Source organism: Lynx rufus, unplaced genomic scaffold (assembly GCF_022079265.1).
Source record: "Lynx rufus isolate CCGP_SWC_20201006 ecotype Redwood Valley unplaced genomic scaffold, mLynRuf1.p SCAF_1, whole genome shotgun sequence".
In the NCBI taxonomy this organism is placed as follows: domain Eukaryota; kingdom Metazoa; phylum Chordata; class Mammalia; order Carnivora; family Felidae; genus Lynx; species Lynx rufus.
In genome coordinates, this window is record NW_025814823.1 from 122,676,556 (window position 1) to 122,696,474 (window position 19,919).

The 19,919-nt window shown below is 41.5% G+C and overlaps 1 protein-coding gene across 1 annotated transcript in view; it reads left to right on the forward strand.

The window, feature by feature from the left end:
* Nucleotides 1-19,919, forward strand: part of STK32A (serine/threonine kinase 32A) — a 97,262-nt gene that overhangs the window by 51,881 nt on the left and 25,462 nt on the right. Inside the window, exons 3-4 of the mRNA XM_047102272.1 lie at nucleotides 5,035-5,072; nucleotides 13,148-13,237. Of these exons, the coding sequence (XP_046958228.1) occupies nucleotides 5,035-5,072; nucleotides 13,148-13,237 (128 nt within the window). The remainder of the gene's footprint in view (nucleotides 1-5,034; nucleotides 5,073-13,147; nucleotides 13,238-19,919) is intronic.

Consider the following 19,919-nt stretch of genomic DNA (forward strand, 5'->3'; position numbering starts at 1 on the left):
AGCCACGAGAACCAAGTATGTCAGAAGGGAAGGAATGATCCACCCACTGAGAAGTGAAGCATGACAAATAAAAGTGCACCCACTGGATTTGGCAAGCTGGAGGTCATCGATGTACTTGGCATAGGCAATTTCAGGAGGTAGAGGGGATGGAAGCCTGATTAGAATGGGCTGAAGAGGAGAATGGAGACACTGTTTCTAATTTCTCACCTATTAACAACCCAATCCACAGGTGTTATTGCAAAGGAAAATAGTAAAATGGGACAATAAGTGGAGGTGGCTGTCTATCAAGGAAGGTATTTCCAAGAGACTCGATCATATCATTCTTCTTACAAGAGGAGTAGAAAGAGATAGGAGTATAGGAGATAGTGTAGGAGAAGGAAGGAAATACCTGGCTGAGAGAAATCCACAAGAAGGTGAGAAGAGATAAAATCCAGAGCCCTCAGGAGAAGAGTTGTCTGGGGTAGCTGCGGGGACTTTTCATCCAGTATAACTGGAGGGAAAGCCGGGAGTATGGATACAGAAATAGAGAGGTTGGTAGACTTAGCAGTAGATAGTTCTCTTGTCTTTGTGAAGTAAGGAGATTCAGTAATCAACTGAAAGTGGGGAGCGGGGAGGAAGTGGAAGAGACCTGAGGGGCAATGAAGAAACACGAAGTAGTCCTCTTAGGGAAGGCATCATGCTATGGCTTGGCACATTGGTGCTGGCTTGCGATAGTAGCCAAGAATTTAAATTTTTTTAAAGTTTAATTTATTTATTTTGTGACAGAGACAGCATAAGTGGGGGAGGGGAGAGAGAGGGAGAGGGAGAGAGAATCCCAAGCAGGCTCCCCACCATGAGTGCAGAGCCCAGTGTGGGGCTCAAACCCACGAACTGTGAAATCAAGGCCTGAGCTGAAATCAAGAGTCAGACACGTAACTGACTGAGCCACCCAGGAGTCCCTGTAGCCATGAATTTAAATGAGAAGTCAATAGTACTTATGTCTGTTTCTAGCAAAGTTCAGGAGCTTGGCTGTAGGTGAGAAGCATCAGGGAATTGGGTTTAACCAATACTGGTTTTCGTTTTGTTTGTTTTGTAATATGAAGGAATATTTATTCATTCATTTATTTATTTCATATAATTTATTGTCAAGTTAACTAACATACAGTGTATACAGTGTGCTCTTGGTTTGGGGGTAGATTCCCATGATTCATTGCTTATATACAACACCCAGTGCTCATCTCAACAAGGCCCAATACTGGGGTTTTAATGAGTACAATCAAAGGGAATAAGAGAATTAAAGATTTGTACAAAGAATGTTAACAATGGCTGTGGAAGGGAAGTGAGGATAGGAGTGAGAGTTTTGATGTAGAAATGCAAGGTGACAAAGTCAGTAATTGATGGTGTCAGTGTGCTTCATGTGTCAGCTTGGGAACTGGATTGGAGAGAAGGTCAGGTTGGTCAAAGGCGGGCTGTTGTAATGGCAAAGGAACAATCAGGAAATAGGACTAAGGAAATAATGGGAGCGGATGGATGGAAAGATGATTGGAGGTAATTCAGGGAAGTGAGTGCTAAGGGATTTGATGGCACATCTACATAGACACTGTGATCATCAAGAATGATGAAGAACAAGAGAGAAGGAACTCATTAGTGACCTGCTAACGAGAGGGAGGTTGTATGAGTCCTCCATGTATATTTTAACCAAAGAATTTTGTCAAAAGTAGTAAATGTATTTTTCAAAAGACTTTTCATTCATAAATAAGCTTTTAAGAGGTTCATCGTTTAAAATCAGTTTGACATCTTTGGAGGTGGACAGTGCCAGCATGGTATTTCTGAACATGACTGTACATCAGAAGGTACTACAAGTTTCTGTTAGTTTTTGGACAGAGGCCTCGGCCTGCCTGCAGGAGTCCGAGCACCACAGGTCTGAGCCCCAAGGTATTCACAGCCCCCCGGGTGATTCTGAGCATAACCACTGAATTTAACCTTAGTATAGGTCGCCTAAAATGAAAGAAATAGAGTAAGTTCTTTCATGTTTAGCATAACTTGAGCAGGCTAAAGAGATAAGGAAGTAGTGCTTAAGTTGCAGAACTAAAAAACATCAACTTGTTCTATCTGGAATTTTAATAGAGTACATAGGGCTTATTTTCATTCTCTTCTGCTACATGAATAAACAATGTTATCATACTGTGGTTTACCCTGTAGTGACTTAGAAGTGACCTCATCAGGCGCCTGGCTGGCTCAGTCAGAAGAGCATGCAACTTTGATCTCAGAGTTATGAGTTCAAGCCCCACGTTGGGTGTAGAGCTTACTTTATGAAGTTACCTCATCACATTTTGGGGAAACTATGTACTCAGAATCTTCATTTATACACTTTATTTTTATGTCAAAATCCCCCTTTTTAAAATTTGCCCTATATTTTCCTCATAGTCCTCTGAATTTAGTAGTAAATATGCCCCTTTACCACTGTACTCCTTCTGACCTGGTTCCTTATGAGCCTTTCTTATCCCCTCCATCCCAGAGAGAACCATATCTCATTTATCTTTATACTCTGTATGTTCTAGCACAGTGGCTATCAAAGTATCTCTGATACTCAGTATCAATATCAGTATACGGTATATCTATCAGATACAGATCAGTATCTCTGATCTCAGTATTATTCTTTAAGCTCCAAGGTAGTTCATGGGAAAGGTGGTGGATATAATGATACGTGTCTTTGATAAATATGAAAAATGATGCCCGAAGTGTCCAACCCACATCATTTTTTTTTCTCACCAAGCCCTCATAAATTCAGGCAAAGAAATCATTTTGCTTATCTTGCCACCACCCAAATGTCTCGCCTTTTGTCAGGGCTTCTCATTGTCCCCTTTTTGCCTGTCAAAACATAATTGATGCTCACGGATGCAAGTCTGAAAGAAGGAGCAAGAGCCTGCTACCTGATTTACCTTGAGCTTTGGATTGCCAAGAGTGTGTGATGGTACACTATTAATGCTCTGAGTATATACTGTTAGGATTAACCTTCGTGAATGCACCAGAAATTCTCCTGGTATCATTTAGACTTTCATTTACTGCCTATTAAGCCCTGTGAGCCTATGGAATGGAATTTGACATTAATCTAGAAACCATCCCTGACATCAAGGAGTTTATGATCCAGTTGGAGAAAAAATAAATGTAAGCATGACAAATGTATGATGGAAGAAGTATTCCATGCAAAGCATGTAGGAGGGGCCATTGACTCAGCATTGGAAATTCTGGGAAGGCTTCCTGCAAGAAGTGACATTGAAGTTGTGGGGTGAGGGATGAATCTGCTTTTTCTGAGTACAGTGGTAAAAGAGCTCTGATTCAGGTAAACAGCAGAAAGCGGCCGGGGGCTGAGGGGGGCGGTGCAGGGAGCATGTGGGGGACCCCATGTGCTTCTATATGGCTGGAGCACAGGAGCCAGATTCTAAAAGGGACTTTGTCTCATATAAGTGAGTTTGGACGTTTCTTGACAATTCTTGAAACAATGGAATCCATCCACGTGTTTGTGGTTGAGTTTGCAATACTGACAGTTTACCCAGAGAAACATGCTGTTTGAGAGGTGCCTGGGGGGCTCAGTCAGTTAAGCATCCGACTTCAGCTCAGGTCATGGTCTCACAGCTCATGAGTTTGGGGCCGGCATCAGATTCTGTGCTGACAGCTCAGAGCCTGGAGCCTGCTTCGGATTCTGTGTCTTCCTCTCTCTCTGCCCCTCCCCTGCTTATGCTCTCTCGCTCCCTGTGTCTCAAAAGTAAACAAACATTAAGAAAATTTTTAAATTAAAAAAAAAAGAATTAGTTCCTAGGCCTCTGAGACACAATCTAAAGAAAGAAAGAAAGAAAGAAAGAAAGAAAGAAAGAAAGAAAGAAAGTGTTTAAAACCCCCGACACTCTTTCTAGCCAACTGTACCCTGCACCAAAGAAAATGTGCCACGGATACAGATGATCACTTACGAATCCAGAATCAATTTTAAGAATCTAACAAACAAAATAAGAAGATACTCAGAGCTCATGAGACTACCCATGCACCTGCATAGTGGTGTGGCATATACTTTGTCCTGCTTGTAGGCAAGGGTCTTGTTATTTATGAATATTTTCAAGAAAAGAGGAGCCTGAGAGTGTCTGTCTGTCAAAGGCCAAGGTCACCTTATTCTGGTGACATAAAAGCCACTTGACTAGGCTGAAAAGTGCCCCCAAAACCTATTTCAGAATTTTATCTTTAATGGCTCTTGTGAATTTAGGTTGAAGGGCTTTAATGGAACATTAGAGAAGGGCAGTAAAAACCTGAGAGGGCAGCAGCCAGGGCCCCTACCCACGCCAGTGCTGTCCTCTTATGGAGGAGTGCTGCTTACAGTAATACTCTCGTCTGAGGACTTTGAAAACGCTACGGGCCATTTCTCTAAGTATTTACCATCACACTACTCCCTTCATCGGAAGAGGGTGAGTTCTGTTCCCTCCCATGGATTTAAGGATCTCGTTAATGTGTGGAAGACTAGGCCAACTCCATTAACCACCCCAGCAATAATATTAAGTAACTAGAGGCATCATAGCATCATCCTTAAAAAGATCCTGATCTCCGCAAGTTTAAAATATAACCATATGATAGATCATTTTGTTCCTTGTTTTCTAGTCTTGACTTTCACTTCAGAGTGACACAGATGAAACCGATAATTAATACTACCACCTTATGGCAATTTAATTGCTCACATGACCCTAGGAGCTCTACTTACATGCTTAAAGTAAAGTACACTACGGAGTCTGAGCTTTCGAAGGAGAGAGACTCAGGCTCAAAGCCCGGTTTGCCCATTTTTCTACTCTGTGGCCTGCAGTTAAGTTCCTTAACCTCTTTGAGCCACAGTTTTCTGATCTAGAAATTGGGGGTATTACTGGTAACCGTGTCAGGGAGGCACCATGGGAACTGGATGAGCTCACTGTTTCAACCCCACTGAGAACTCGTGTGCATTTCTAGTTTTGCCCTTTAGTTCTGTTCATTTGTTTGTCTAATTATGAGCAACTTTCTCTTTTCCTTTTACTCTCCTAGGGATATGAAGCCTGACAATATTTTGCTCGATGAACATGGTAAGTAAATGATTTGTTTGCGATCAACGTGACTTGCACATAGAACAAAACACACGGGACAAAAATGATCATCCTCAGCAAAGGAGCATTACACGTGGGAAAGACCCTTGGTGGTTCAGTTAGCTGAGTTCTATGCGTGGATATTTGATGGGTGGGAGGGACAATCTGGGGGGACTTTATTCTTACAGCAGTAGCACAGGACACCAGTATACCCGTAAAGAACATTATATAATGAAAAATGTCCCTTATGTGTGTTTATATATATATATATATATATATACATACATATATACACATATACACACAATGGAATATGACTATGTAATCAAAAAGAATGAAATATATTAGCTTGGATTTAAATAAGATGTTTTAGGGGTGCCTGGGTGGCTCAGTCGGTTGGGCGTCCGACTTCGGCTCAGGTCATGACCTCACGGTCCGTGAGTTCGAGCCCCGCATCGGGCTCTGTGCGGACAGCTCAGAGCCTGGAACCTGTTTCGGATTCTGTGTCTCCCTCTCTCTCTGACCCTCCTCTGCTCATGCTCTGTCTCTCTCTGTCTCAAAAATAAATAAATGTTAAAAAAAATTTTTTAAATAAATAAAAATAAATAAGATGTTTTAAATTTTAAAAATTAAAAAGTTTAAAAAAGCCAGTTTAAAGAAAAAGTAGACAGCAGTGTGGGGCACACCCAGATGTGAAAGTGCTACAGGGATATGGCAACGACCGTGAAGGTGACCAGTGGATGCCTAAAGCCCAAGCAACACTGATTAAAGGTATCTTGAGAGCAAGCTTTCGCCAGCGATGATTAATGTGTGTCATCTCTTCCCAATGTTTATTTTAATGTATGTTTGGATATATTGGTTCATGAAGGCAGACCTGTAGGACCCACAGCCTGCATGATATAAATGTTCCAGTGGCAGTAAGCTCTTTCTTGTGTGTTTAGGAAGCTGTTGGATGTGGGAGTCCTAAACATGCACAGCTCCTTATTCATTTGACTTCTACAAAAGGGATTTACGGTGGGACCAAAACTCCCAAGTACCGTCCATTGCTCATTACTTATTTACCTGGGTGCATTTTACACCTGAGTGGCCAGCCCCTACCTGTGCTCGAGGGCTAAGAAACACTTTTGTGTATGACCTCTAATTTCAAAGCTCAGGGTTATTATTTATTTATGGACTGTCTAAAAAGATTCTTTCCACTTCCTTCCAGGGCCTAATTTCTTCCTTCCCTTTACTACTTCTGACATTTGGGAGCAGATGCTCAGAATCTCAGAAATGTGAGCAATAGTGAGACTTAGCATGAAGGTGACTTTCCTGAGAATACCAGCTGTCCCTGCCTCAACTAAGAAGCCAGGAGCCTCTCTCACCCTGGTGCAGATAAACTCTGTGGAGCTTCCCAGTTTTGAGAGGGGCCTTCCCTCGCCCAATGAGGCCACTGTTGCACAATTTAGAAAAAGGTTCTCTGCCCACCACCGCCTTATGAAGGCGCATGGCTGGTCAAGCAGAACACAATTTGGGGTTCTGTCCCCACTTGCTCCCTTATCCGATTGCCTTTATGTACAACAGATTGCTCTACCATTTGTTGAGGTTCTGAACGGAGATATGTAGGTCCTGTTGACCTATAACCCTTTTCAAAATTTACCTTCCATTCAGAGAACAATGTTTTCATCTTGGGCCTCAAACATGGCTTCATCTTATTTCTAACATCAAGCCATCCTATTCTCTCTCCTTTGATTTCTTTCTCCTCATTTTCTTGTCAACTTGGTGATTGTAGATTATGAGAAAAGTCTAGAAATAAATTAATCTTCAAGTTTACCTGCCCTTAGAAACTACTCTTGTGGGGCGCCTGAGTGGTTTAGTGGGTTAAGCGTCCATCTCTGGATTTTGGCTCAGGTCGTGATCTCATGGTCATGAGATCAAGCCTTGTGTCGGGCTCCATGCTGAGCATGAAGCCTGCTTGGGACTCTCTGTCTCTCTTCCTCTGTCCACCCCCCCCTCTCTAAAATAAAGAAAATTAAATTTAAAAAAAAGAAACTACCTTTGTGAAAGTATAATTGTATAATACTGTAGTTAAGAGTGTGGATTCCAGAGCCAAATTGCCTAAGTTCAAAACCTAGTTCACCCCTTGACTAGCTCTGAGAATTTCAAAAGACTGTCTAAACTTTCTCTGAATCTTAGTTCTTTGAGGAACCAAAAGAGTAATTAATTCTTAGAGCCGCTGTAAAAACAAACGAGCATACTATTTATAATCTGCTCCATTGCTGTGCCTGCCAGACGAAAATCACTCAGATGTTAAATATTAACATAATTCCATGAGGTAATAGTGGCTTTCTCCCCTAAAGAAGGAAACTTAGGCCTTAGCATCTTGTTTTATGTGACTGTGTCTGTATTAGATGGTCAGTGAAGCTGGGCATTTACCTGTCTTTACTAAAGAATTCTTTTGATTTCAGAAGAGATATGCCAAATCTTCTGTGCATCTACTTGTTATGTCTTGTGTTTAAACAGTTTTGTTCAGCCCTAATTCTCAGGCAACACTTTCAATAGTCTATTCTGCTTTTTCCTTCTGTGCACAGGAGGCTAAGACCATTTACCAGGGCATTTTACTGTTGGTAAGGCTGGGGCTCTGTTGCTTAGGGGAGTAGGAGTGGCCATCTCAGTGGGCCTGAGGGATCATCCAAATCTACACCTAGTACCTAGTGTACTGACCCTCCCATTCATAAGTTTTGGGGTTTCAACAATGACTTAAGAGGACTTTTTGTCTTAATTTCTCATCCTGAACTCACCTGGAGAATAACCACAGTTAGTGAGAGAAACAGTATTTTGGAAGGGAGTGGATATGTGAATGGGATAGAAGCAAACAAGAGAGCTATTTCCAAAACACTGCCCTGGGGATCCCTTTCTGAAGAAAATAATTTTTTAAGGTTATTCGCTGTCTGTTTACTCAGATTCTGAAAACCTAAGGCTTTCAGGCATTGCTCGGGGACCGTAATTAACCACTCTTAAATGAACACATTCCTGGTAACTCCCACCCCCCAGCTCATTTTGTAGAGCTGCTCTTGTGAGAATCAGCTGACCCACAAATCGATGCCTGCCTTTTTGAGTGTCTTCTGGTGTGATTTTCCACGTCTCGTATCTGAAGCCCTCAATTTGTCCTCTCCATCCACAGTTACAGAATGGCACCCCTGATGGGCCATCACATGCACCTTTTGCACTGGGATTTTAGCAGCCGTGGCTGCTGACCGTCTGTCTCCGACATTCCTTCGACGCCTGTTCCTCCAAGCGAGCTGTGTGTCACATCACACTGCTTATGTTTTAATTCAGCACCCGTCAGTGACAGGCAGAAACTCCATTCTATTCTTCCTGATCCATACTGGTTCATATTCATCAGAAAAGACCGATTTAAAGGAACTAAATCCTTTTGTAAAATGGATAATCTTTCCACCACGTCAGTGAACATTCAGAATTTGAGTGAAAAAATGTTTTTAATTTAGAACATACCTGTTACTGTCCCCCCACACACACACACACACATCTCATTCGCTGTCTCAGAGCCCAAGCTTGGCATTAGATCTTGGATGGCTCATCATCAATTGTCCTGATACATATTTTCATATCCTACCAACTGAAGTACCCCATCCAGTTCTATCAATTCCATGGTGTCTAAATTTTTGTGTTTGTCTTAAATTATTCAGGAAATAAATGCTACATCCAGAGGAGTGATAATGTCTGCCTGGCATAGCTGAGAAAACGACAATTATGGCATCATCTATAATTTAGTTTCCTTAATATCCTCCCTAGTCCCAGGGAACAGAGAAAAGCAAAAACTCACTCGGGGGGTATGAAGAACTAAGCCTACTGCTTGAACAGCTTCATCCTTGCAGAGTCCCAAAATGGGCCTAAATATCAAGTGGGTAGCATCTTTTTAAGAAAAAGATGTTTGTTATATTTGTATTTAATGCATTATAATTATATGTAATGTATAAATTGACATAGAAGTGTATTTATATATTCATAAACATATAATACAATGTATTATAACATATATATTGTATATAATATACATATTCTAATATAAATTATATGCTCATTATATAATATACATTATATATTTTTATAAATATCTATATCAATCTATATATATGGAGAGAGAGAATCATAGCGCCCTATGTTCAAATTCAGTAGGTCTCAAATAATCAGATTTGTTAAGTCTCTGGTAGTGCCTAAGGATATGCATTTTTAACAAGAACCCCAGGATGATGTGACACACATACTTTCAGTATCTTCGGGTGGCAGACATGTTTGAAAGTTGGGGAACACCAGCTGACCGGTTATGGTGTCCTGGAGACTTGTGTTGAGACAGATCCCCGGGCGGAACACAGGCACAGTGAGAAAAACGTGTAAGTCAAGACAAAAATGACAGCTGGAGCAAATGACTCATTACTATCATTTTAGATTTGTAATGCGATCCTCTGTCTCAAGGTACAGAGGTGAAAAGACCAGGCAAAACTGCTTTTCTAGGGGCACCCAATCAGGACCTTCTGAGTCCTGTACCTGAAAAACTTCACCCTAAAGTAGCGGTTGTAACTGGGGATGGTTTAGCTCTACTTCCTGTCTCCACAGAGGACACGTGGCAGTGTCTGGAGACGTTTTTGATTGTCAGGATTCCAGCCAGGAGTGGAAAGTGCTGCTGGCATCCATAGTGAACTTCCTGCAATGCAGAGGACAGTCCTCACAGCAAAGAATTACCAGGTCCAAGAGGTTGAGAAACTCTGAGTAAGGTCCTGGGCTTATGGTCCCTCATTCCCAAGGCAATTCCCACGTCCCTCAACCAGTGGGCACCTGAGCCTTCCCCTGTGAGTCAGCACTTAGATTCATTTTCACAGCACAGTCGAAACCCGGCAGAGAGACTGCCAGGTATGGCAGCATCCTGGGCCTGACCCTGTAGCTTCGGGCCAGTGTCCATGGGCTCTGTGGAGTTCTGCTTGTGTTGTTTGGCTAAGACCACCAGGCTCCACGTTCCAGGAGATCCTGGCCCTCAGACAATTTCTCCCCACCCTTCCTTGTGCACCCTGGCAGGGAAACAAACTCTGAGCCAACCGGGAAGTGGTTGTTTCAGTGTATCCAGCTCTTTGGTCTTGTGATAAAGCACAAGACGTTTTGGGGAGATTTGTAACCCAATAAAGGGGGCCTGGACAAACTTCTTGATTCTAATCCCAGCTCTGCTACTTCTGAGCCCTGTGAAATTAATTTTTTTAATGTTTTTATTTATTTTTGAGACAGAGAGAGACAGAACATGAGTTCTGAGGGACAGAGAGAGAGGGAGACACAGAATCTGAAGCAGGCTCCAGGCTCAGAGCTGTCACCACAGAGCCCGACGTGGGGCTGGAAGTCAAAGACTGTGAGGTCATGACCTGAGCCGAAGTCGGGCGCTCAACCAACTGAGCCACCCAGGCGCCACTGAGCCCTGTGAAATTAACCACAAACAACTTTTCCATTAAATAGGGACTATTTCACTAGTCTGCCCTGTTTGAACAATGACCATTAATCAAATAAATGTAAATACTACTGAAAAATAAAATTCAACATTCCTTCAACCAAATTCAAAAGAAATATATAACACGTACTTACCGGATCAGGATCTTCTACGAAGCCAGGTCCTGTTCTAAAAGAGTGCTGTCACAACTTATTGAGTATCAGAATCACCTGGGAGGCTTGTTCAGACTCTGGGCTCCATCCTCAGTTTCTAATTCAGTAGGCTGTGGGCGCAGGGGTGGGGGGGGGGGGCGGGTCGTGCTCCAGAATTTGCATTTCTAACACGTTTCCAGGTGTTGCTGTTGATGCTGGTCTGAGGACCACACTTTCAGAACCACGAGGCTCCAAAACAGCCTCTACCTTTTTTTTTTCCACATGAGATGGATAATCTCAGGATTGGAGCTGACTTAGGACATCCACTCAGACCAGAGGATCACATGCCTGGCTGCTCCTCTGAATCACCTGTGGAATTTCTGGTTGTTTTTCACTCGGATTCCTGGCTTTCCTACCATCCCACTGCTAACAGAGTCTCCACATACGCGTTTGCCAAAATGGCACTGAAGTTTCTGATCATGAGAAACGGCAACAGTTGAACACTTTCTTCTTCCCAAATGCTGGCTGGCCTAAGTCTGCCCCAGTATTATTTTATCTGATTTCCCCAGTACACTCATGAGAAAATCCCTGTTATCATTCCAGCTTTACAGAGAAGGTGTCACCTTTTTAAGGTAATACAGCTAAAAAAAATAAAAAAATAAAATAAAAAAAGGTAATACAGCTAGTTAGTGGTAGAACGTGGACTTGAAACCAGGCATTCTGACTCCACAGAACAAGCTCGTAACTACCATGTCTCCAGGCTGACCTGATTTGGATCAATGAGCCCTGTGCACATGACCCGTGGGAAGAAAGAAAGAACCAAACAGAGACAATTTAGGCAGTGATAGAAGACCTACCAGAATCGTTTGTTTGTAGGGGTGCCTAGGTGGCTCAGTCGGTTAGGCATCTGACTTTGGCTCAGGGTATGACCTCCTGGTTCTTGAGCTCGAGCCCCACGTCAGGTTCTGTGCTGACAGCCTGGAGCCTCCCGTGGATTCTGTGTCCCCCTCTCTCTGACCCTCCCGCACTCACATTCTCTCTCTCAAAAATAATAAAAATTAAAAAAAATCATCTGTTGGTACTATTCGGGCAAGAATACGTTCACTTTCAGCTAGACACATGCTATTCTTACTTTATTAAAATGTCATCACACAAGCGACACAAAACACCATTTTGCACAAAACAAAACCCCAGCAAGAAAGGCAGTGAGATTTGTCTTTAGCAGAGGCTGGGTGCTATGAGGGAGCAGATCGAGAAGTTCGGCAGTGGGGAGTGTGGACCGTGAGTCGTGGAAACAGGAGCAGATGACATCTCCTCCGATTACAGCCATGTCGCATCACAACCACAGAGCATGTAAATGGAAATGCCAACACTTCAAGGTCCTCCAAAAGCATATGAATTTTGTGCCAACAGCTAACATAACGGGCTTATTGGCCTGAGCTTCTGCTACTGCCCTCTTCCTCCTTGCAGCTGGAAATGCAGGGACCCTAACACTCTCTGCAGAGTGTGCTGATGGCAGGGATGAAGTGTTAGACTCCCACTCTGTGGCCATGAGTGTCAGAGCTGGGAGAGACTCTAGAGATGATTAGTCCACTCTTTTCTTTTTTCTTTTCTTTTCTTTTCTTTTCTTTTCTTTTGTTTTCTTTTCTTTTCTTTCTTTTTTTTTTTTTCTTCTCTTTTCTTTTGTTTTTCAAAAAGAAACTCGAGTTCAGCATAGGGAAGGGACTGGGAAGTCTATCATGTATTAAGGGCAGAGTTCAGGGCAGAAATCAGGTCTCTTGGCTCCCAGCCTAGGGCTCATTATACAGCCTCTTTATGAATAAAACTTGACTTTTTTTGCCCCTGCCTTCGCCCCCAAACATTTTGTTGGGAGCGGAGAGAGGACAACCTCAACTATCACACAAAAATGCTAATAATATTTCAGAAAAATGAGGAGGAAAAAGGACTCTTTCTTGGCAAAAATAAATAAATAAATAAATAAATACATGTGTCCATGTTCGTGTCAGCTTTATAGTAACGATATTTAGCTCTGGAAAAAAAAAATCCCATAGGAGACACTTGGAAAATGCTTGGAAATTCGATACTTAGAATAGCTTTTGGCTGCCTCCCTCTTGATGCTCTCAGGTGATACCAACTTAAAACGTTGCCAACAAAACGTTGTAAGTGGGACTACCAGAGTGTGAGCTCTTAACCACCTAGGGTAGACAGATTGAGCTGCAGATTACCATCAGATCCTCAGTTTGGCATATGTGTTCTGGCCGCCAGAGAGTTGCTGGTTGAAGACCCTGCTGGTCTTGAGGACAGAATAATTGTGCCACTACTGTCTGTACCCAATGGCAACAGGCGTGCAAGAACTGACAGACCAAGCTTCCAGAGGCTCTCAGGGAGAAGCGTGGTTGCGGCACTGAGTTGAATGGGACTTAACGTTCTGTGTGGTGCTTTTGTCTCGCCAGGGCACGTGCACATCACAGACTTCAACATCGCGGCGATGCTGCCCAGGGAGACGCGGATCACCACCGTGGCGGGCACCAAGCCTTACATGGGTATGGGCTTCACGAGTGGCGGGGTTAAAGAGCAAGGCTTTTGCTTTAAATTTGGTAGACATTTAGTCCGGGTCCAATAATCCGTAGGCATTTGCAGCTGGAAATGCCAAGTACCCCTCTGACTTTACCGGGGAAGCTTCTGATTTCCCAGGTCGGAGATGAGCCTCAGGATTTTCCATTTAGCAAGCACCCAATCTGATCTTGATTCGGGAGGGCCAGTGATGACACTTCGAAAGACCGTTTTATGAGTTATTTAGGACAGCTTCTACCCACTTCCTAACAAAGAATAGTAGTGGATTGAATAAATGTCTACTAATTGCCTCTATGTGCTTAGCAGGGTATCAGGTACAGGTGACTCTGCAGTGAGCAAAACACACAAGATCTCCAGCTCATAGAGCTTACTTTCTGGTGAGAAGAGTTTCAACAAATAGAATCAAATAGAAGTTAAATACAATAACAAATCAGATGGTAATAAGTGACGTAAGTATTACTCTAGCCATCATTTGCATATCCCTACATTACATACATAGGGCTGTAATGCCCTCCCACTTGCTATTTTGCTTTTAGTTTTAACACCACGACAAACCCATGAGTTCTCCTTTTGAAAGATGGAGAACTGGATTTTTCCTGAAGATTCAAAATATACCCGGAGGGAGACTAAAAGGCTAAGGTTAGGTGCCGAAATTGTCAACAAGGTCTCACATTTAATTATGTTAACACTCACAAATTACTGCACATTGTAAGTGCTGTTGTTGGAGATGGCATCTGTGTGTAGACACCAATCTGGCTGAATTAGCCCTGTCTCTCCCCTCCACCCCCAGAGATATAAAGACAGAACTATGGCCCTTTCCCCAAAAGTGTTCAGCAAGAGGGACTTTTCCCTTCTTCCCACTATTCCCAAGACAGGTGAGTCAGACCTCAAGAGAATTGTCTGTAACGTCTGTGTGCAGCTGTGAGAATAGTGACCTGGTTTTCCAGTCTTAGTCAGTGTCTGGTTCATCACTGCACTTGCTGACTGCTCCTGGTACTAATGGAGCCTGAGCTCTCCCTGGAAGGTTGATAAGTTTGCAGTTCAGTCTTCCTGGGGACCATAACATCAGGAGGCAGATAGGTAGCAGTGTGTGAGTGTGTGTTGGGGTGAGGGATATGGATTAGCCACAGGATGGGATCCAGTAGACTGGAGGGAGGGAGGTTCCGGTCAGCGTGGCTTACTAGAAACACCACCAGTTCTAGTAGTGCTCAACTATACCAGAATCTTGGAGGTGACGCCCAAGGGTAGGGTCATTTAAAAGCTCTTCAGGTAATGCTGCCGTGTAGCCAGACTTGAGAAGCTCTGTCACGGATCATGAGCCAGGTCGGCTACTAGAAGCAACTAAAGAGAGATCACCCTGGGGCAGGGACAGAGCATTTGTGTCAGGATTGCTGTGCCTCCAGTACCCTTCTTCCATGTCCTAAAATAAATGGTACTTTCTAGGAAAAGGGAGAAGGGATATGAGAGACAGATTGGCTGTCTCCACATCAGGATGGCTGAATCCAGCTGCGTGACATGGGGAGGCTCTGGATCAGATACGACATTAGTCTTTAAATTCGTAGGACGGCATTTTAAAGTATCTGAAGTAGATGTTTTAATAAGCAAACAGAATTTAAATGTTTCAAGCCACAGACTGCACTATCTTTGAGGGAGCCCCCTACCCAACAAAAATGGGAAGATAGACACTGCATAGTTCTTGGCAACTGATAAAAGGACAAACACTATTTATGCTTCTACCCTAATTAGTTGAGATGCTTAGAACAGATGATGCCACTGGTTAAACCAGTGGAATTAGGAGGTAGAACGAACTGTACTGACTAGATATGGTCAGAGTAATTTATGAGCAAAAAATCTGAACTTGAAATCAAGGGTAAGAGCAAAGCCACTTCTTTTAATATCTCATTCTCTTCCTCATGTAACTAGAGAGAGGAAAAGAAAACCCCCACATGCAGGGCCACCTCACTTTCCAAGAGAAAGAAATCCTCTATGGGAAAAAATGAGTCTTCTTTTAGATGATATTTGAACAACTAGAAATGTCCTGGCTTCCTATTACCAGTGGGGGGAATAAATCTCCTTTGTCACTTCTAAAATAATGGACACATATAATTCAGCCTATTTTCTGCTTAAAACCCACAGTACTCAGATGATAAAAGGGAATATCTGAGCCTGCTGGTCTGATGAATTTATTCTGCAGGTTTCCTGGGTTTCCATATTAAGGGCTATTTTCTTGGAGCCAAATCAGAATGTGCATCTGGGTTTTCTAGGCCTGGTTTCCATGGTGAGAGGAGTAAAGGGAGGCTACCCTTCATATCTCTCCCCAGTGATTTTAAATACAATATCCGTACAATTTAATTCTCCTCAAATTTGGCATTTCGAGTCCTTTTACAACCCAGAGCTAGGAAATTGGAATGCATTCAAGGTTCTCTACGCCTTTCCACCTTCACCCTTATAATTAACAATTACTAATATTTATTGAACGCTTTCTATGGGCCAGACAATGTGTTAAACGTTTAACATTCATTTACTCATTTATTTTTTCTTGATGACTCTATGAGGCAGACTATAATTATCACCATTTTATAATGAGGAAATAAGAAGCTAAGTAATTTGCCCAATATCACATGGCTAATCATTAAAAAAAAAAAAAGACTACACTTAAAGTAAGCTCTGTCTGACTTTAGAAAGTCGAGCTTCTCCCTGAGAGAGAGAGTTAAAGGGAGAAATTATTTTTAGAAATTGTGGTCCTTAAAAGGTTGTAAGTCAATTTAGGGAAGCCAGACTCGTAGAAGTGTTTCCTGTATCATTAAAAATGAGAATCTGTTGGGGCGCCTGGGTGGCTCAGTCAGTTAAGCGTCTGACTTCAGCTCAGGTCATGATCTCACGGTTTATGGGTTTGAGCCCCACATCAAACTCTATGCTGACAGCTCAGAGCCTGGAGCCTGCTTCAGATTCTGTCTTCCTCTCTCTCTGTCCTCCCCCATTCATGCTTTGTCTCTCTCTCTCTCAAAAATAAAATAAACAATAAAAAAAAGAATAAAACATTTTAAAAAAATGAGGATCTGTCATCCCTTAGCTCTTTATCCAAAGGTTGCCCTTCCTTTGATTTTGGGGTAAGAGTCCTTCTAAGAGCTGTCATAGGTAGAAGTCTGCTTTTTCTTTCTTTTTTTTTTTTTTTTTATTTAAAAAAATTTTTTTTTAACATTTATTTATTTTTGGGACAGAGAGAGACAGAGCATGAACGGGGGAGGGGCAGAGAGAGAGGGAGACACAGAATCGGAAACAGGCTCCAGGCTCTGAGCCATCAGCCCAGAGCCCGACGCGGGGCTCGAACTCACGGACCGCGAGATCGTGACCTGGTTGAAGTCGGACGCTTAACCGACTGCGCCACCCAGGCGCCCCTTTTCTTTTTGAAAACTATGTTCCAAATAATTTGGTAATATCTATGTAACAGACACGAGTACTCATTTTATAGTGCATTGTACCCATTTATAGTACTAATTTGCAGTTATAGAAAGAAAAAATATTCTAAGGAGAAAGAAAGAAAACTAGGATGAAATACTGATGATTATGGGAATATATGACATCTACTAAGAAGAGATGCTGGGCACATTACTGTATACAGCAGTTTCCTGGCTCTGGAAAGGCAAGGATGAACAGTCGGACAGTTCTGAACCACCTTCCCTTCAGAATCTTTTAGCTTCTTGTTCCCTTCCCTCCTTACTCACCCTCACTCCTACCTCTGTGTGAATATAACCCAGATCACTTACAGCTTAACCAATTAAAACATTCTTCTCTTTCCAGTTAAAAACAAAGCAAATTCACTATGGCAAACGTGTAAAATGCTGATAAGCAAAAGGCAGTTAAATTAATCCATCTACTTGTAGATATTTATGCTTTCCTTCCAGACCTTTTTATCTGTGTGTATACACAGGTCCTTCCAGACCTTTTTATCTGTGTGTACACACACACACACACACACACACACACACACCACACACACACACACACACACACACACACGTTTTTCTTTATTAAAAGTTGGATCATACTGAATTTTTGTACCCTAAATTTTCACTTTATAATGTGATAGCAATAGACAAAATGAGCATTTATGATGGCCCAAGCACTTTGCTAAGGTTTTAACATTTATTGTACCATTACATTCTCAAAGCAACCCTGTGAAATAGGCTTACTGTTATTCTGATTCCACAGATTAAAAAAAAAAATCAGGCCAGGAGAGAAAGTGACAAGAATGTATCACACAGGAAGTAACAAAGTTAATGAAGCTAAACCCACGTCTAACAAATCTTGAGCCATGGCACTAATGGTGATAATGATGGTGAGGATGATTAAGATACAATATCTGACATTAACTGAGGTCTTCCTATGTACCAAGCACTGTTCCAAGTGCGTGTATTACATTGTTTAAACTAAAACTTCCATGAGGTCAATACTCCGGTTGTTTCCACTTGAAACATGCAAGCTGAGAAATTAAGCACTTTCTCAAGGTGGAGTTAGGGATACAACTGTAAGGCTCAGAGTCTCAACTCTACTATGCTGTGCAACCTCTCTGCCTCCATTCTATAAACCTGCCTCAGCCAGAAATGCAACTTGTTTCTCTCCAACTCCAGAACCTGGGTCTTCACGAATGATACTGCTTATTCTCCCATGCCCGTGTATATATAACTATCATTTTTAATGATCATGTGCTTCAGAATTAGAGGGCTGCATCATATTTAACCAATTCCTCGTTATTGAATGTTGAGTTGTTTTTTATTTTGAAATATGAATACTGACCCTTTATCAGATATGTTGTTTGTAAATATCTTCTCTCATTCCATAGTTTTGTTGATTTGTTCCTTCACTGTGCAGAAGCTTTTTATCTTGATAAAGTCATAATAGTTCATGTTTGCTTTTGTTTCCCTTGCCTTCAGCAACATGCCTAGTAAGTTGCTCCAGCCGAGGTCAAAGAGGTTGCTGTCTGTGTTCTTCTCTAGGATTTTGGTGGTTTCCTGTCTCACATGTAGGTCTTTCATCCACTTGAATTTATTTTCATGATTTGGTGTATGGTGTAAGAAAGTGGTCCAGTTTCATTCATCTGATAAAGGGTTAGTATCCAAAATCTATAAAGAATTTCTCAAACTCAACACCCAAAACACAAACAACCCAGGTAAGAAATGGGCAGAAGACATGAATAGACACTTTTCCAAAGAAGGCATCCAGATGGCTAACAGACACATGAAAAAATGCTCAACATCAATCGTTATCAAGGAAATACAAATTAAAACCACAATGAGATACCACCTCACACCTGTCAGAATGGCTAAAATTAACAACACAAGAGACAATAGGTGTTGGCAAGGATGTAAAGAAAGGGGAACCCTCTTGTACTGTTGGTGGGAATGCAAACTGGTGCAGCCACTATGGAAAACATTATGGAGGTTCCTCAAAAAAGTTAAAAATAGAACTACCCTATGTTTCAGCAATTGCACTATTAGGTGTTTACCCAAAGGATACAAAACTACAGATTCAAAAGGGTACATTGTCAACATTATCAATAATAGCCAAGCTATGGAGAGAGCCCAAACTATTTGAGAGAGCCCAGATGTCCATCGACTGATAGATGGATAAAGAAGATGTGGTATACATATACAATGGAATATTACTTAGCCATCAAAAAGAATGAAATCTTGCAATTTGCAATGACATGGATGGAGCTAGAGGGTATTATGCTAAGTGAAATGAGTCAGTCAGAAAAAGACAAATACATATTCTTTCACTCATATGTGGAATTTAAGAAACAAAACAGATGAACATACGGGAATGGAGGCAGGAGGAGAAAGAGGGAAACAAACCAGAAGTGACTCTTAAAGATACAGAACAAACTGAGGATTAATGGAGGGAGGTGGGTGAGGGAGGGGCTAGATGGTGGATTAATGAAGACACTTGTTGTGATAAGCACTTGGTGTTGAATGTAAACCTAAAACCAATATTGCACTGTATGCAAACTAAAATTTTAATTTAAAAAATACAAGTAAATTTGTAATAAAACTCCTATTAGCAGAAATAGGTCCTGTAGTTTATCTTTATGATAAATTACCATTCAAAGAATTCTTGGTCACTGGATATTTATTTACGTGTTTCCTCCTGCAAATTTACACTGATTTCTGTTCATTCATTCTGGAAGTGTCTGAGGATATTCACTTCCCTGCATTTTCAGCAGGGCTGAACAATGAATATCTTTAATCTTCCTGAAAAGATGATTTAAAATGATCCCTCATTATGATACTGATACTACACTTCTCTGACTTATTCTATAAATTGTCTGTGCATGCTCCTTGCTCATTTTCTATTAGGGTGTTAATATGTTTATCCTATCCTGATATTTCTTATTAATTATATAAAATAATATTTTATTAATTATATAAAAATTCTAGCCCCTTATATGTTCAGAATATTACAGGGTATCCTATATGTTATAAATATGATATTCTAATTTTCCATTTACTATTATTCTTATGACATTTTTCATATAAAGAACTATTTTCTAATATCATCCTACCATTGGTCTTTTTTATAGTTTTTACCTTTGATGCTATTCTTAGTGGGACCTTCTTACCTCCAGATTTTGGATATGATTACCTAATATTT